Consider the following 18195-nt stretch of genomic DNA (forward strand, 5'->3'; position numbering starts at 1 on the left):
GGGAGGACAGTGACAGTGACCGTGATGTATGGGAGTGGCACTGGAGAAGAGCGAGTGTGAGGCCATCACAGCCTCACTGAACTTCCCGGATTTGGGGTACTGACAGCGGCTGGAACCTCACTGCACTGAGTCTACAAAGGTGCCACCGGGGTACGGGCTCACAGACGCCTGGGTGATGACCTCTTACAGCTGTCAACTGTCCGCAGTGGAACCCCTGAAAGGCAAAAAAGGCTGCACCCTACTTCCCCGTTACTTCCGTAGGGGGTTGAGGATTTTCCCCAGAGCGGTCCGCTGATGCGCGTCCCTAAGCCTGAGGGAACCCCTCTCCCCAGCCGCTCTGCCCTTCGGGGAGGCCTCCGAGGTCGACCCGGGTCCCTCCACGGCTGACTCCGCGCTCTTCTTGGGGGACCGCGCGCTGCTGGCACGCCGCAGGGCGCCGCTGTCCTTTGGGGAGGTGTCCTCGGGCGCACCCTTCATCCTCAGCTGCCGCTGGGAGACTGTCCGGGTAAGGCCCGGCGCCCTGGCCACTGGCGGGGTGTCGGTTTTCATGCACCGCGATGATGAGGCCACCGTGTTGCGGGCGAAGTTGGGCACCGTGGCGGGGGCGCGCGGGACACTGGGAGCGGGGGGTGGCGGCGTCTTGGGCTCCTCTTCGGGGCCCTCCTGGGAGTTGGACCTACAGATCTTATTCTCGTCGGGTTTCTGGTTTGCCCGGGGCAGGTTGCGCAGGGGTTTGGCGCTGGGTTTCCGCAAGGAGCTGCGGGCCTGCAGTGTGGACGACTCCTTGCTGGGCCGCGAGCTGACTGAGCCGCTGGCGCGCTGGAGCCGGGGCTCCTCGGCCGTGCCGCCCGTCGAGGGTCTGCGGGGCGACGTGTCCGAGGTGCCCTTCACAGAGCTGCGGCGCACCCAGGCGGGCTCCGAGGTGCTGGGGGACTCCCGGGGCGGCCGCTTCCAGCCCCCCGCGGCCCGGTTGGAACGCGAGATGGGCACGACCTTGCGCATGCTCTCGTTCTCCGACGCCGTCAAGGTGCGCACGGCTGCGCTTGCTGGCCGCGCGGGCCCGGGCCGGGGTGTCGCCGCAGCCTGGCTCCGACGTGCGATCCCTGTGGCCTTGGGGGCCCCCGGGGGCGTCTCCTTGAGGGAGTTTCTCTTGGGCGCCAGCGTGTCCTTGCCTTTGGCCAGCCTGTCCCTGCCCAGGCCCCCTCTGCCGCTGGGCTCGCTTTTCCTGGGGCCCGGCGCCGGGGCCTCCCGCGCGGGGCTGGAGACAGGGGTCTCGGTGGGTGCCGGGGTATCCCCCTGGCCCTCGTCGCCTCCTGGGTCCTCGCCTTCGGGCCTGCTGTCCGTGCCCTCGGAATAGTCCAGCGTCAGCGAGCAGTCGGTGGCGTCGGAGATGCAGAAGAGCCGCCCCGCGTCTTTATTCTCGGGGTCACTGCTGCCCGCGGAGAGCCCGCTGGGCTCCTCCGGGACCCTGCTGTCCTCCTCCAGGTCTGGGCTGGGCTCTCTTGTGCGATCCCCAGGCCTCAGGTTGTCCGCGGTGGCACCCAGGGAAGGCGGCACCCCCTCCACGCGGGCGCCCAGCTCTGTGGGGCAGGAGGTACTGGGATTCGGCGGGGCGGGCTCCTCTGCGCCCTTGGCACTCTGGAGCTCAAACTGGGCCAGTCCGGTCACCAGCTCGCGCTCCTCGATGCCCACGGTCAGAGGGGACAGGGGCGGCGTTGACCGCGCGGGGCCCAGGCCCACGGGCTCGCTGTTCCTCTTCCGCAGGACGCTGGTGCCCCCTCGCCGGGCCTTGGGGAAGGACCAAGGGGCGTCCCCAGGGTCCGGGGCAGGCGGGTGGCTCCGCCAGGCTGTGGGTGGGTCGGGGGTCTCCTGCTGACTACCCGGGGCGGCCCTGGCGTCAGGGGCGCTGGACGGAGCCGGCTCCATCCAGGCCACCGTGGGCCGGGGCTGCCTCGGGCTGCTCCTGGGGAGGCTGTTGAACTTGAGCTCCTCGGGGCTGCCGTCCCCGCCGCCCCCGCCACTGCCCGTGGAGCTCTCCAGGAACGTCAGCAGCTCGCGGTCGGCCGAGGTACCCAGAGAGAGGCGGGAGCGGCGGGTGTTGGGGGGTCGGTAGGAGGGGCTGACGGGCCTGGGGTTCAGGAAGGAGGGCAGGTCCTCGGCGCCCCGCTTGCTCAGCAACTCCACGTCGTTCTCGCTGCTGCTGCGGCCGAAGCCCCCCAGCTCCCCCGCCGCCCACGACCGGCGCTTCTGCTCCAGCTCCTGGAGCCGCTGCTGCTGCCGCCGCTCCTGCACCTGCCGGTTGTGGTTGTCCTGCAGGGAGTGGGAGGGACACGGGGGGGGGGGGGGGGGGTTCGTGAGCCACTGGGCACCTGGACACACTCAATGATGGGCTTCTGAGCTCTGCTCAGCTGCTGCCTGAGCGTCTGTGTGAGTGTATACACGTGCATGGATGCGTGTATTTGTACTGTGAGTGTACGCATGTGTGTGTATGTATGTGTATATATGCACTTACTGTGTATGCCTACGTATACATGAGTACCCTTGTCTCTGTAAATGCATATGCATACGTATGTGTAAAATGTGTCATAGGCACACGCATATGCATTTGCATGCATGTGTATATGTGTACGTGAGTATACATCTATATGTGGGTGTATTTGACCATGTGTATGTGTACATGCGTGTATGTCTGCATGCATGCCTATGTGAATGTGTACATGTGTATATGTGTACATGAGTAATGTGTGCACATGTGTATGTGTGTGTTGGGGTAATGTGACTGGAACACAGTATGTCTGGCCCACATTTGCTCCAAGACTGTCCGCAGACCTATGACCCAACCTCCATCTGTCTAGCCAGAGCTCTGTCCACTCTGTGGACGATAAGCCTCCGTAGGCCCAAAATGAGAACTCAAACCCCAAGCTGGTCTCCAAGTTGGAAGGGATTTGGGGAATGGACTATTTCACCCAGCAGAGCTGGACTCCAGGGAAGAGCCCAACCGTTCCCTTCCCCCCCGCCCCCCCCACCAATCCCCATCTCCCACCAGAAGTGCCTTATTTGCTGCCTGGTTATATGCTTTCTTTACTAGGGGGCTCCCAAGCAGTGCTCGGGAGGTCCTGGGAACTCATCAGCAGCTCTGCCACTGGGCCGTCCATTCCGCTTATGGGTCTGAGGACGGGGTGCTGCTCCCAGGGCCGTACCTGGCCATGCTGGGAACCGAACCCGGGTCTAGGGCACGCAAGGCCTGCGCCGGGCAGCTGTGTGTCTATGTGGCCTGTCTGTATCCTTTGAAAGCTCTGCAGTGAGTACACAGGGCTCTCCCAGCTCAGACCTGCAAATGCCGCCTTCCCCTCCAAGTTTCCAGGCTCTGGCCGAGGACAGCATTGACCCCCCACACACACACCACCACCACCACCACCACCACCAGATCCCTGAGGCCACTTCATCCCCAGGCTTCCTGAGAGGGTGCAGAGGCCTCTCCAAGGCCACAGCACAGCCAGGCTGAGCGCATCGCCCAGGTGGCTCTGAGTGCCCAGAAATTCCTCCCAGGGAGTGACTCCTCAGAACGCCAACTGGGCTGCCGCCACCTCCCCCGCCGCCCGCAGCTGAGCTCATTGCTTGGACGCAGAAGCGGGAACGTGGCCTGGCCCGGCCTGCTCTCCGCTGTTGAGTGAGGGAAGCCCAGAGAAAGCCTGCCGGTCCCCCCCAGAAACCGGGCCGTGGAGAAAACTTCCTCTGCAACAGGATGGGGCGCAGGGAGGGAAGGAAGAAGGCCTGGGACAGCGGTTCAGGCCCGGGCTGGATCCCAGGCACCCCTGCCCCCCCAGAGACACTGGGTGTGGCCCCCACACAATAAAAATCAATCAACCAATTCATCATAAGGCAGAGGGAAGGAATGTGCTGAAGTATGTGGTTCTTCATCACCACCCGAGGGATGTGCAAGTGGTTTGTTGTTCTTTCGGGGGGGGGGGGGGCGGTGGTGGGTGGTGGAGGGGAGAATCTTCCCCGGGGCTGCCCCCATGATATTCAGTCAATCAGACTGCCGGCTCAACAGCAGGGCCCAGGGGTGCTGCGTGGACCATGGAGCACCCAGCCCACAGGGTCACCGTGATGCTGATGGCCCCGCGGGATGCCGGGCTCCAGAGGAACCCTGCTACGTCACATGACTGAGCGTTCTAACCCCTGGACTAATTCTCCCGGTCCTGTTATCTGCTTCTTAATGGACGGGTGAGTTCTGGGTGCAAAGCCAAAACCAGAAAGTTTTCTGGCTGCGGCACTGACCTCAGAGCCGATTAAAACTCGGAGGCTATAGGGCAAGAACAAGGGCTGCTGTGTGCACCCAGCATCGATGCTTAAATGCAGGGTGAGCTGCTCTGGCCAAGAACAAAATGGCTTCCCAGGCGCCAGTCACCTGGTGCGCAAAGAAGAGACAGAGGCACTGTAGACCTTGAAAGAGAAAATCCTCTTGTGGGGGCATGGTGGGGGGAGACCTTTGGGGGTCTTTGGAGAGGACTGTATCTGGTGCCTGCCCTCCTGAGTAGACTTTGCTAGTGAGGCAGGTAGGAACAGACGAAGTGCTCGGGGGTGGGGTGGGGTTAGGGGACTTCCCCACCATCCCAGCACTGTCTGGCAGTGCTCCCAGGGCCAGAATTTCACAAGACTGCCCAGAGATTGAGCGTTTCTCCTCCAGGGCTGGAGGAAGGAGGAACGTGCCAGCCATACCTTCACTGCTTTGTTGAATTTGAGGCAGAAGTCGTGAAAGATCTGAAGGCACTCGTCCAGCTTCATGGTCTCCTTGTCTTCACAGAAGAAGTCAATGAGGGTGTGGGCCTCATCGTGCAGCTGCTGTTGCCACTGCTCCAGCTCTCTCAGCTTCTCTGTGGCGAACTACGGGAGAGTGTGGGCAGCGTTAGACCACGCAAACCACCGAGGAGACTCACTGGGGCTCTGAGCATGTGTATTCTGGGGCTCCCTCAGGAAAGGGAAAGTTCCAGAAAAGCCCTGCACATTTGGAGCCAAAAAGAAAATAATCCCCACTACCAGACAAAACTGCAGGGTGTGAGGTGAGGTGGACTTCTGTGCGGGGCCTGGAGAGCCAGGACTTGCCAGACCCCTACCTTCACAGGACCGAGGATGCACACTTGGGCCAGTTTGGGTCACCTTACCTGGTAGTGAGCTGGGCTATTCCTGGCTCCATGCTCAAGGGTGTCACCTAGCCAGGATCTGGGGATTCTATTGGTGCCAGAGACTCAAACTAGGGCCAGAAATATGCACGGCAAGCCCCTAAGACCGGTCCTATCTCTCCAGCCCAGGTCTGGTCTATGAAGGAAGGGGTCCAGCCCCAATTCACCCTCATCTGATTTTTTTTTTTTTTGGTTTGGTCGTACTCGATATGCCAAACACAGTAACAACAAGTCTCATGATGGAGACGTTACTGGGCCCGCTAGAGCAAATCGATGAACAACGGGAGGACCGTGACCGTGATTTGTTTTTTGGTCACACCCAGAGATGCTCAGGGGTTACTCCTGGCTTTGCACTCAGAAGTTACTCCTGATGGTACTCGGGGGACCATATGGGAAGCTGGGAGTCAAACCTGGGTTGGCCACGTGCAAGGCAAATGCCCAACCCGCTGTACTATTGCACTATTGCTCCAGCCTTGATTTTCTTTGTCTTGAACCAAGTCTCACACTGGCCAAGAGCTGACATGGGGGGTCAGCCACAGGCCCTGGCAGAGGCTTAGAAACCTAGTCCCACAGGAGCCATGTTGTACCCCCACAACCCACTGTGCCTAGGGAAGACCCCCACAGACCTGCTTGTCACGGGGGACTCATCCAAGTCCACTGGGAGCTGGGCTGACACCAGTGCTGAAGCCCACCTATGTATGGGGCGAACCTAGCATCCCCCTTTTATTAAAATCTTAAAATTGAGTGGGGGTGTTGGGTCCTACCTGGTGGTGCTCGGGGCTTACTCTTGACTCTGTGCTCAAGATTCACTCCTGACAGGACTTAGGAGATAATCCCAGGTTAGACATGTGCAAGGCAAGCTCCTTACCATCTACACTATCTCTCTGCGTCCTCTACCCCCACCAAAACCCTTCACATTTATAACTGAATTTGAAATTCCATGAACAGTTTAAATCTTATCAGATCTCCCCAGCAGAGCCCGATGGACCACAATGGCAGGAAGGAGCCCATCTTCAGAGCTCCTTCCCTGATGGCCTCTGAATCTTCTAAAACAGCCTCCCAAGAAGTGGGGAGAAAGGACTCGAGTGCTTCTCCCAAGAAACACCAAGAGTGCCCAACCCTGGGCTGGAGCGATAGCACAGCAGGTAGGGCATTTGCCTTGCACGCGGGTTCGATTCCCGGCATCCCATATGGTTCCCTGAGCACCACCAGGAGTGACCCCTGAGTGCAGATCCAGGAGTAACCCCTGTGCATTGCCAGGTGTGACCCAAAAAGGAAAAAAAAAAAGAGTGCCCAACCCTTTCAGGCTGGGCCCAGACACCGGTTCTACTCAGTGGCGTTCAGTGGTGAGCGGAAGTGAGGTGGCAGCAGCATGGTGAGCCACAAAACTGGAGCCCCTGAACCAAGTTGCTGTCCCCTGGTTTGCCTTTTCCCGAGAAGGAAGGGATGCAGCAGTTCCCTGCGCAGAGCAGGAGGTTTTCCCAGCTGCTGACATTTGAGAATCTTTTTTTATGGAGTGAGGGCTAGGAATCGTGGAGGGGGGCGATTCCTTCCTTTAAGGAATGGCACTGTGGCTGGAATATCCATGGAGAGCCCCAGAACCTGAAGAGAAAGTCTGATGGGCCACAGAAATAGGACAGGGGTTAAGGCATTTGTTTGCATGCAGCTGACTCTGTTTAGTCCCCAGCACCCGACAGGGTCCCCTGAGCACCGCAGGAATGAGCCGGAGCACAAAGCCAGGAGTAAGTCCTGGGGGTGGCCCTAAATCCAAAAGATAACTAATTCATTAAAGTTTAAAGAAGATGGGCCCCTCCCACTCTCTCCTGACATTCTCCCCGTTTCCAGAGACCAAATACTCTGACAGACAGTCAGGAAGCAAAACTATTCAGGGAACCAAATGCCGGAGAAAGTAAGCCCGTGAGTCAGGGGCCCGAGGCGCCGTGTGCCTTCACACCGTGTTTTCTTTCAGGGAGAGAAGAGTATTAATGAAAGGATAAATCGCGGCCTGTCATTCTTTCACTGGGGGGATGGATTCCAGCCAAGAACAGCTCCATGCAGGAAAACAGGACTCTTGACAAGAATCTACATGGGCACTTAACTCCACCTTCCTTGGATGTCTCATCTCGAGATCGGTGGGGCTCAGAGACAGCCGGAAGACACGTGTCCATGCTCGGCCGTCACCTGCAGCACTCGGGAAAAGGAAATACTCTGAATGGGGAAAGGAACTGAAGAACAGCCCTGCTCCGGGTGGCTCATCAGGTTCTCATCATCATGATTCTTCAGCCTTCCCACAACACCAGGGCCAGCAACGGAAAACTCTGGAGTATGACTGACACCAGGTCAGCAGTGGTACGAACCATTCTGCTTCTGTGTCCCTCTTTTTTTTTTTTTTTTGCTTTTTGGGTCACACCTGGCGATGTACAGGGGTTACTCTTGGCTCTGCACTGAGGAATTACTCCTGGAGGTGCTCAGGGAACCATACGGGATGCTGGGAATCGAACCTGGGTTGGCTGCGTGCAAGGCAAATGCCCTACCTGCTGTGCTATTGCTCCAGCTCTGTATGTCTCTCTTGCCTGTGGCAGAACAGGGCTGTAAAGGACTCTGCATCCTCAGCGCCAGAGGCCTGATCTCACAGAGCTCTGTCAGCTGCACTCTGCTTTTCAGCTCAGAATTTTTCAGCGGTTCCCCTCAATTCAGAGAGCCAAATCTCAAGTTCTCAGACAGATACTCAGAAGCTTCAGGGCCTGAGCTACACTGCTTTAAAAATAAATTGTGTTCTAGAACCGGGAGACTGCTTAGTGGTCAGGGATGTGTTCCTTGCATGCACAAGACCCTGTGTTCAATACCCGGCACCTCATGGTCTCCAGAACACTGATGGGTGTAGCCTTAGAGACGTCCCCTGAGCACTGCACCGGTGGGCTGTAGCACCGCTGGGCCCGAGCATCGAACCATTGGCCTGGTTGACCAAGTTCTGCTGGGAGTAGCCCCTGGGCTCCTGAGCACTGAATGGGAAATGGTCAGTGGTAGGGTCCCTGCCCTGCACACATGAGGCTTTGGGTTCTATCCATGGTACCTAGTACAGCAGTCAAGCGAGTTCAACCAAGGGAAAGGAGAAGACAGACTCTACTTGAAAAAGAAAATTCTGGGGGACCAGAGTAGATGCTGGTGGCACTGGGACATCCCCAATGCTCAAGGCATGCTCCCTGAGCACCTCTGGGTGTACCCCCTACACACAGAGCCAAGATTAACCTCCGAACACTGCTGGCATGGCCCCATACCCTACCCCTGAATAAAATGGAAATGAAAATAGCTGCATGGGACATCTTATTCACAGAGCAAACAGTGGCCAGCAGGAGGGTGGTGGAGAGGTGGAGCCCCAGCTCTGCCTGTGAGGCTCGGGCTCAGTATTTGGCACCACGAAGGAAAAGGGAAAAAAGCCGCCCCAAGTAATAACAACAACAACAACAACAACAACAATAATAATAATAATAAATTATGGGGGGAGCTGGAGAGATAGCACAGCGGGTAGGGTGTTTGCCTTGCACGAGGCTGACCCAGGTTCAATTCCCAGCATCCCATATGGTCCCCTGAGCACAGCCAGGAGTAACTTCTGAGTGCAGAGCCAGGAGTAACCTCTGTGCATTGCTGGGTGTAACACAAAAAGCAAAAATAAATAAATAAATAAATAAATAATGGGGTTTTTTTGGGGGGGTTGGGGGTCACACCCGGTGATGCTCAGGGGTTGCTCCTGGCTCTATACTCAGGAATGACTCCTGAAAGTGCTGAGGATTGAACCAGGTTGGCTGCATGCAAGGCAAACACCCTCTCCACTCTAGCTCCAAATTATGTTTTAAATATCAGAAAAAAGAGTTTGCAGATCAAAGTTTTAAATTAGGGGGCCAGAGAGATAGTACAGCGGGGAGTTTGCCTTGCAAATGGCTAACGTGGGTTTGATCCCCGACATCCCATATAGTCCCCCTTGCACTGCCAAGGGTATTTCCTGAGTGCAGAGCCAGGCATAAGATCTGAGCATCTCCGGGTGGAGCACCAAAACCAAAACAAAATATAAAGCGGCTGGAGTGATAGTACAGCAGATAGGGCATTTGCCTTGCATGCCTCTGACCTGGCATCCTATATGGTTCCCCAAGCAATGCCAGCAGTTAATTCCTGAGTACAGAGCCAGGAGTAACCCCTGAGCATCACTGCTGTGACCCCAAAAGCCAAAACCAAAACAAAATACAAAATATTGCCAAAGTAGGGCTTAAGGCAAGCTGCTTTTCACCGTCCACCTCCCAGCACTCTAGTTCAGCAGAAGGTATTGGCATTGAACGCCAGAAGCAGGGGTGCATCGTCCAGGATTCTAATCCGGCACGCACTGGGCTTTTCCCGAGTCTGGCTTGACGTCAGCTGCCGGCGCATGCTGCCGGCCGAGGGCTTCCTTACTAGGAGCGTTCCTGTGGGGGTGTCTGCCGGGCTGTCTTGCTCAGAGGGAATTCTGAGCACTTCCAAGGTGAAAACTCGGGCTGGGTTATATTTGGAACCGAGTACCAGAACACCCATTATTAAAAAGAAAAAAAGAAGACAGCAGAGCCGAACCAAATCTGGCATCAGCTGACGGCCGCCAGAGCGCCTACACAGCTACAGAGCTTGACAAGAAGCCAAGCATGGGGGGTGCCTCCACGGGGCCCTGGCCTGGCTCCCCTGGACCCCAATCTGGCCCATCTCAGGTCACAGCCCATCTTCCACCGAAGCCTGATAAGGTGCCACTTTTTTTTTTTAATGAGGCCGATGGAAGGGTCCTGTCAGACGAGTGATGATGAGTCACGGTGAGCTGTCACCAACCACTGCACTTGGCTGTTTTCCGGGGAGATTATTCTGAGCCTCCTGACACGCCCTGCGGGGCTGCTGGGCTCAGGGTGTGCATGGACACCACCATTCTGTGCCTGCTGAATGGCCCATGGTGGGGGGGCTGAGGTACCTGGCCAGTTTCCACAGAGCTTCATTCTGCCAGGCTGAGAGGCAGGAATGCCCCAATCTGGGGCAGGGGCCCCAAATTGAGCTGATTTGCCTGCCATGAGGCAATTTGCTGCAGTGGGGGCATCACTTGGCTCAGCAGGGAGGGAAAACAGGGGGTCTCCACAGACACCTCAAGTCTAGGTTCTGGTGAGCCCATGAAAAATGGCCAACATGGTTCCCCTGATAGATATGGGATGACCACACAGACACACACAGACACACACACAGAAACACACGCACACACACAGACACACACATGCACATGCGCAAGTGCCAGCAGCCTGGGGTGTGGCTGGAAGGGGAAACCCAACGGCTGGGCTAGCATCATTCACCGACCTGAAGGAAATCTTCCATCTGCCGGCAAAGTTCGCCATCATGCTGGATGTTTTCCCTCAGAGATCTCGTCCTGACAGACAGCGAGTGCAGCTCGGCCTCAGTGTTATCCAGAGATAATCTGTAGGAAGAAAGGGGCGACTGCAAATATTCTCGCTTTTCTGATTCTGTGATACTCAGGATGGGCTAAACATTCGCCCTGACAAGACCACGTGTGTGCGCTCAGACCTAGTTTTTATCTACCTCAGTCTGGTCTGAGAAATGCCGGTGATAAATCAAAAAAAGGAAAAAGGGGCGAGTGGACAAGTGGTCCAGGTGTCACACAAGGCCCCCCATCAGCCTCAGAGGCAGGACAGGAGCATCCACCCTGGGGCCTGAGAGGCTCGTGGTGTTGGTGCAAACACACACTGTGGGCTGCGTGTGCTGGGGCTGAGACAGCTCAGTGGTCTTTGCAGATGGCACCATAGGAACCCTGGAACTAGTGAGCTGGGAACGACCGTGTGCGGCCTCCAAACTAAAAATCAAAACAAGCCGGAGAGCTGGCTGTGGGCTGTTCTTGCGGGCGAGATCACTGGCCTTGTAAAGCTTTTCTGCATGAGGGCGGAGCACCCCGGATGTCTTAAGATGGTGGGTGGTGGCTCAAAGGGTGGGAGACAGGCCCAGCATGCACGAGACCCCGAGTTTGATCCCAGACACCATGTGAGCCACCTCCCCTCGCCTGGCTGGGGAATGGCCCTGGGGGTCCCTCAGGACCACACTGCCACACCAGAGCACTGACCCCACAGACTAGCACCCGTGGGCCAAGCACTGCCCTGTGGAGCTCCAAGACGAACAGCAGCCTGGAGGACTCAGATACTTTATGTCTCCTCTGGCTACTTGAACAGAAACTCAAAAGCTCCGGCTTAAGGAAAGCCAGGCAGCCCGGGCTGACAAGCCTGATGCTCTGGGGGACGCGGAGACACTGAACAGACTTCACACCGCCCTCCCCACTCGGCCAGAGCCGCAGTGAGCACATGGAGAACGCACAGGCTGCCAGGGCCGCGGCCGGGGGAGGGAAGGTGGGTGGCCAGGCTTACACCCAGTGGAGATTCAGAGAAATGCAGTGAAATGATGTGGCAGCTGCCTGGGAAAGCAAAGAGGAGAGACCTAAAATCCAAGTGGAATACAACAAGCAAATTCCTAACTGAGGATGTTCTCAGCTTCCACACAGTCCATTCTAATTTTCCATTCTAATGGTTCTATTGCACAATCATTTCCACCTACGTTGGCACCAGCTGATGTACCTGTTTGTCCTTCCCAGTATACTTCGCCTTTCCTTTTTTTTTTTTTTTTTTGCCTTTTGGGTCACACCCAGCGATGCACAGGGGTTATTCCTGGCTCTGCACTCGGGAATCACTCCTGGCGGTGCTCAGGGGACCAGATGGGATGCTGGGAATCAAACCCGGGTCAGCTGCATGCAAGGCAAATGCCCTACCCTGCTGTACTATTGCTCCAGCCCCAGTCTTTCATTTCAACTCAACAACAAACCTTACTGGCGCTGGAGAGATAGGACAGAGGTTGAGGCACTTGCCTTGCACACAGTCAATCCCTGGCACCAAACATAGTCCCCCAAGCACTGCCAGGAGAGATGCCTGAGTACAGAGATAGGAGTAAGCCCTGAGAATCACAGAGTGTGCCAAACACACAGCAAAACCTTACTGAATATGCCTTTTTCCAAGCTAATATGGAGCAAAACTTCCCCGGTGTAATCTGGCCAGAGTGTCTGTTGCATGGCGTCATGCTCTCTCTCTCTCTCATCTTCTGCAGACATTTCTGTTAGTCAGCGGGAAACTACTCTCAGACAAATTTTGTTCAGTAATTCACAGCCTTGGCCGTCTGCATCTTGAAAGAGGATCCTTCTCGGGGGGTCTAATCTGGCTATCTGTAAACATGATCTAGGAACTGTTCATACCTTGGGACTGATAATCTCACTTCGGAAAAGACATGTAATCTGTGGTTAGCTTTCCACAGTCAGGAGCAGGGAGCTACTGGCCAATGACAGGGCTGGAGTGAAAAAGCGATGATTCATGTGTTTAGACATGAATGGCTCAGAGCTGCCCTACATGGATATAGTTACTCAAATCATAAACCTAGAATGTGAACTGGGCTGATATAGAGGGGGTGCATAAAAGCCTGCTTGGGGTATCTCTTTTTCAACCTGCGGCATTTGGTAACACTCTGCTAAAAGCTGGAAACCAGCAAATGTACAAATATAGCACATTACTGTCCCTTACCACTGGACACAGGTACATTTCAAAAGAAGACTCAAAATAGGGGCTGGGGAGAGGGCTTACATGGGCTGGAGTGCATGCCTTGCATATGTGAGGCCCCAAGTTCGAGTCTTAGGACCACACGGCACCCAGAAACCTGCTGGTATAGCCTTGGTGCTCTCCCCAGCACCATCCCCTCCACTCCCTCCACCCCCTCTATCGACCTGCTGGTTCAAGCAGCCCTACATGGCCAGGCCCTAAGGGCCAGGCTAAGTATCATGTGGAGTGGCCCCGGGGCCCCTGAGCACCACTGGGAAGCACCCTTGATTAAAAAATAACAAATAAATGAATGCAAACAGAACTCAACATCGCACCCGTCAGAGGCCAACAAAACACACATCTATATTAGGACCAGAAACAGACTCGAGGCATGTAACTGGAGCTCTTCACTTTCTCTGTGAAGTCGAGTGACTAATTTAAAACAAGATCCTCGCTCAGCCCTTGGCCAGGCTCCAAGTCCTAATGCAATAGAAAATAAATGTACCATGTTAGGTTCTACCAGGAAACAGTGATGTATGGCTGGGAGAGCTTGATAGATACCAACTCCCAGGGCAACTGGCTGCATTGTTTGAACTCTATCTGCTGGGTGTGGAGGGATTAGAAGTTCTTAATCCGTATGCATTTTTTACACTGATGATATTCATTAATACAGACTGCAATCAGTCTTTTTAGATTAAAAGTGAGGATTAGGCTCATTCCCCACCCTGGTAATTGGCCTGTATCTCAACCTCACCTGTATCTTTTCGACTCTCCCCTCCCTCTGGAGAAGCCCACGCTCTCTCTTGAACACACAGCTCTCTTCTGCTCTCTCCCCTCATATTTCTCTAGATACATTTCTTGGAAAAAATATATTTTACTTCAAAAGTATTTAAAGGAAAAATAAAGAGGAGGATTAGTTTTTCAAAACCTCTCAATTCCAAAGGCATGCACATATGTGTACAGACATGCGCACGCGTACACACACACACTCTCTCTCTCTCTCTCTCTCTCTCTCTCTCTCTCTCTGTAAGCAAATGAAAGGAAGTTCTGAAAGATCAGGAGGGAAAAACTGGTCAAAGTTTCGACTCGAATCCAGAAGGTGGGACCCGGTCTGCAGAGTGGTGTAGGAGGGTTTTGAACACGGGACCCCTCACCACCCACTCTAGGCCTCCCAGCGTACCTCGCAGCCTCCTGGACGTGACGCAGGTTCTCAGAAAAGTTGAGAAGAACAGCATCTTTCTTCTGGGCTTCCTAGAACAAAAAAAAAAAAAAAAAAAAAACCCAGAAATTTCTCTCACCCCAGGAAGACAATCCATTTCTTAAGTTTTAAAGGAACCTGATCATCACCAGGCTCATTAATTTTTTCTGCTTGTTACATTCAGTGTCATTCCTTGAGCCGTGAACTCCAGTATTCTTAGTCACATTTACCAGAAATCCCTTACTCTCAGGTGTATTTAACTTCCCAGAGCAACAGATCCTGACACAGGATACAGAAAAACTCAATGGAAGGAGGTGGCTGGCTTACCAAGGCCCATTGTGGCTAAGAGAATCACATATATTCTGCTTAAATACCACCCATACCTGTGGGTCTGCCTTCAAATAACAGAGATACCTTGGCCAGTTCAACCAGTTTGCAAAATGAGCTTAATCAGAAAGTGCATGAGCCACGGGGGTTTTCAGCTTCTTCACCTGCTCAGAGAATGTGAGAAGGCAGGAGGGAGGCAGCAGTAACCAACCTAGGGAACTTCCCTGCGTGGCCGGACTGAGTGCACCCAGCACCTTGAGACACAAAGTGGGCAGGAACTGCCCAAAGCCCAAGTGGCTCAGCAGGAGACCACTAGAGTGGTGTGTTCTGAAGACATGCGTGGGAGGGCCCACACCACCAAATACCATCCCTGGCTCTACAGTATGATCCCCGGTATGAGGACCATATGCGTAACAGCCTATGCACACCAGAGCGACAACAAAGGGTCGGGGAGCAACAAGAAAATTGTGCCTAGAGAGGCAGTATAGCCTTGTGTACAACCCATGTGGGTTTGATCCCAAGGACCACATAAGGTCTTCTGAGCACAGAACCAGGAGTGATCCCTGAGCACAGAACCAGGAGTGATCCCTGAGCACAGAACCAGGAGTGATCCCTGAGCACAGAAGCAGGAGTGAACCCTGAGCACAGAACCAGGAGTGATCCCTGAGCACAGAGCCAGGAGTGATCCCTCATCACTGCTGGGTGTTGCCCCCACTGCCCCCGTCCCCAACAAATCTGGGGCCAGAGAGATAGTACTTTGGGAAGAAAAGGAGGGTCTTCAGTGAGGGGTGACACAAAAGGAAGGGAACCGAGGGGCTTGTTAGGGTCATGAGGATCCAATCCCAGAGGCAGATCTTAAGGAATAGGAGGAAATTAAGACTTTCCCTGGAGAATCAAATGCCATATAAGGACATGTGACCAAGGCATCTCGAATGTTAGAAAACAGTGTCACTCCTAATATCATTTTAAGCTTTAATTTTTGGGCTTGGGGGCTCAGGGTTTAGTCCTGGTTCTGTGCTCAAGGTTCCTCAGGGTTCACTCCTGCTCGGGGACCGTTTGTGGTGCTGAGAATAGAACCAGGGTTGCCACAGAAGAGGCTGAATGCAAGGCAAGGGCCTTACTTCCTGGACTATCTCTCCAGTGCTCATTATCCCTTTTTAAAATTATATATATATGCATATATAATCATACATATATGTATATACATATACATATATATGCATATATATGGGTTTTTTTCATATTTTTGGCCTCACCTCGAGTTGCTTGGGGCTTACTCGTGGCTCTGCACTCAGGGATCACTCCTGGCGGTGCTCAGGACACCATTTGGGATGCCTGAGATTGAACCTGGGTCAGAGCCCTACCTGCTGTACTATTGCTCTGGCACCTGTTGTCGCTTTTTTTAAAAAAATTTATTCTTTTTTGCTTTTGGGGACAGACCCAGTAAGCTCAGGGTTTACTGAGATGCAATGGCTATATCATGGTCATATGGGATGCCGGGGATCAAACCCGGCCATGTGCAAGGCAAACGCCCTACTACCCGCTGTACTATCGCTTTTTAAACAGCCCCTGTTGTTGCTTTTTTAAACAGGAAATGGGGCATCCCGAGATTAAGCCACTGGTGTAGAGAAGCACCAGCAATAAAGAAAAGGCCCCATCTTGCACACTGGTTCCACTGCTCGACCCCCAGCCCTCGGTTCTCTGGGAACAGTGACAGGGCGATCCTTATTGCTCTGACTCTCTGCATGCAACCGGCCAGATGCAAGCCACTGAGGAGCGAAAGTCTCCGCCTCCATCGTCTCCCCTTCTCCAAACAAGGTAAGCCCACGGCCACCCGGAGTGATCCCCATATCTCACTCTCCAGTCCAGCTTCCACATGGCCTTCTAGTCCTCAACACAAAACAAACGCGGCAGTCCTGCCCAATGCCACAAAGTTCAGCTGGCAGCCCCCTGGCAAGAGCCTGCACCGCAAATCCCCAGCTTTAGGCCTGGAATCCTCGGTAAGCGGGTTCCCCAGCCCCTCGGCTTCCCACCAATCCTCTAACCCCAGGAGCAGCTCAGCTCAGGAATTTGCAAAGTGTGTGTGTGTGTGTGTGTGTGTGTGTGTGTGTGTGTGTGTGTGTGTGTGCTTCTGCCAACTTTCTTAAGCCTGGTCCTGCTCTGAACCTTCTCTGATTCCCCACCACCACTCCCACACCCCCCCCTCGACCGCCCACCAATTCTCTCTCTCCATTAAGCCCCGCCACAGACCTGAGCGACAAAGTGCAAAAGGTTCATGCCGGGCTTGTTGGCTTTGGTGTCCGCCAATTTGAGCAAAGATGACAGTTTAAATCCTACCGCATTGCCGGCATATCCTCCCTAAGGAAAGCAAATCAAAGAAAAGCAAAAATAAAGAGATCTGCATGGAGCTTCAGACACAGTTGCGAATGGAGGCCCTCCTGAGCCCACTCACCGCGTTCATGATGTTGCCGGCCTGCAGCACCAGGTGCAGTATGGAATGCAGTTCCTCGCAACACATCAGTTCTGCGGGTGAGAACACAGTGCAGTGTCCGAGGGAGCCTGCAGCCGGCTCCCACGCTCAGGTGCCAGTGTGTGGGAGGCCAGCTCCCACCCCTACTGCTGACAAGGATGGGAAAAGGCCACAGAGGTCATTCTGGGGCAGCCTCGGGCTGGATTCCCCATCCTGAACGGCAGCAGCTGTCACGGGACCACTGAAGCAGCGGAAAACCCAGAGGTCCAATGGATACCATATATGAAGCTCAGGACTATCTTTCTTTTTTTTCTCATGGCTTAATTCTTTTCTGTTTGTTTTTAATTTATATGGCCAGCCCCAGCAGAGATCAGGTGGCTACTCCCAGCAGTGTGCTCAGGGAGGGCCATGTGGAAGGAAGAATAGTATCTGGGCCTCTCACGTCGTCTTTCCGCTTCCATTCGTAGGCATTGAGACCACACCCACGGAACTCAGGGACTGTGAAAAGCAAGGCTGTATGTGGCTTAGTTTGTGAGCTATGAGGAGTTAAAAAAAATAAACAAACTGGGGGAACATGTAAATAACTTGCAAAGCACCCACCTTTGGGGCTAGTTCCCCAGAGCATCTTTCCATTTTATTCAAAACTCCACCTTTCATTTCGACTGTCTTAAAGGCTTAGAGAGAAGCCTTTAAATGAGGGACCTCGATCATCACAGGGATTTATGGGCAAACTAGCTCCTTCTGCACACAATCTTTGCACACACACCTATGTAAACAAGCAATATTTCAAAGTGTTCATGTATTTAACAAAACTAAAAAGGGTCAATTTTAAAGTATAGTAGGTAGAGGTAATGTCACTATCATATTTTTGCAGTAAGTAGACGTCATTAAGTTGCATGTTGCTTTCAGAAACTTATAATTGGATCACTGCCTATAATGTCTTATCTAAGAAGGCCAGTTTTCGCAGGGGAGTGAGATAAACACTTCCGCCACGCTCATGCTCACACGTGTGCACTGCTCAATATGAAAACATATTTTCCTGTCTCTAGTTGAACAGAACTGTTCCTCCTTCTAAAGTTGCTGCCCTCGCCTCAGTAAGGGAAGAAATAGCAAAAGAAAAATTCTCTCTATGGAAAGCAGGAAAACATCACTTCATTCCTAGTCGCCTCTCTGAACTTGATCGCTGCATGGGTTTCTAGGATCCCCTGAACAACCAAACCGGAAAAGCAAATAAAAATTAAAAAAAAAACAAAAACAAAATTCTACCGTACAAAATAGAAATTCAGAAAATAACAGCAGAAACAGGGCTGTGGCACTGAGGAAAGATGGAGATGGGGGTGAGGGAACGCCAAAACCCTCAGCCTGCATGAAGAAAACAAA

General features: G+C 54.0%; 1 protein-coding gene and 1 non-coding gene across 4 annotated transcripts in view; one reads left to right on the plus strand and one right to left on the minus strand.

Annotated features, from left to right (window-relative positions):
• Positions 1-249: 249 nt before the first annotated feature.
• FHDC1 (FH2 domain containing 1) overlaps positions 250-18195 on the minus strand; it is a 47022-nt gene continuing 29076 nt past the window's right edge. For all 3 annotated transcript variants that reach the window (XM_056118974.1, XM_056118972.1, XM_056118973.1), the window contains exons 7-12: positions 16798-16868; positions 16596-16703; positions 14001-14071; positions 10536-10653; positions 4723-4887; positions 250-2310 (exon numbers count right to left, since the gene is read on the minus strand). In XM_056118974.1, the coding sequence (XP_055974949.1) occupies positions 250-2310; positions 4723-4887; positions 10536-10653; positions 14001-14071; positions 16596-16703; positions 16798-16868 (2594 nt within the window). The remainder of the gene's footprint in view (positions 2311-4722; positions 4888-10535; positions 10654-14000; positions 14072-16595; positions 16704-16797; positions 16869-18195) is intronic.
• On the plus strand, positions 10674-10808 carry LOC130028442 (small nucleolar RNA SNORA72). Its single transcript, XR_008793180.1, has one exon. It is a non-coding gene; the product is annotated as a small nucleolar RNA SNORA72 (small nucleolar RNA).

Source organism: Sorex fumeus, unplaced genomic scaffold (assembly GCF_029834395.1).
Source record: "Sorex fumeus unplaced genomic scaffold, SorFum_2.1 ptg000039l, whole genome shotgun sequence".
NCBI classification, from domain to species: domain Eukaryota; kingdom Metazoa; phylum Chordata; class Mammalia; order Eulipotyphla; family Soricidae; genus Sorex; species Sorex fumeus.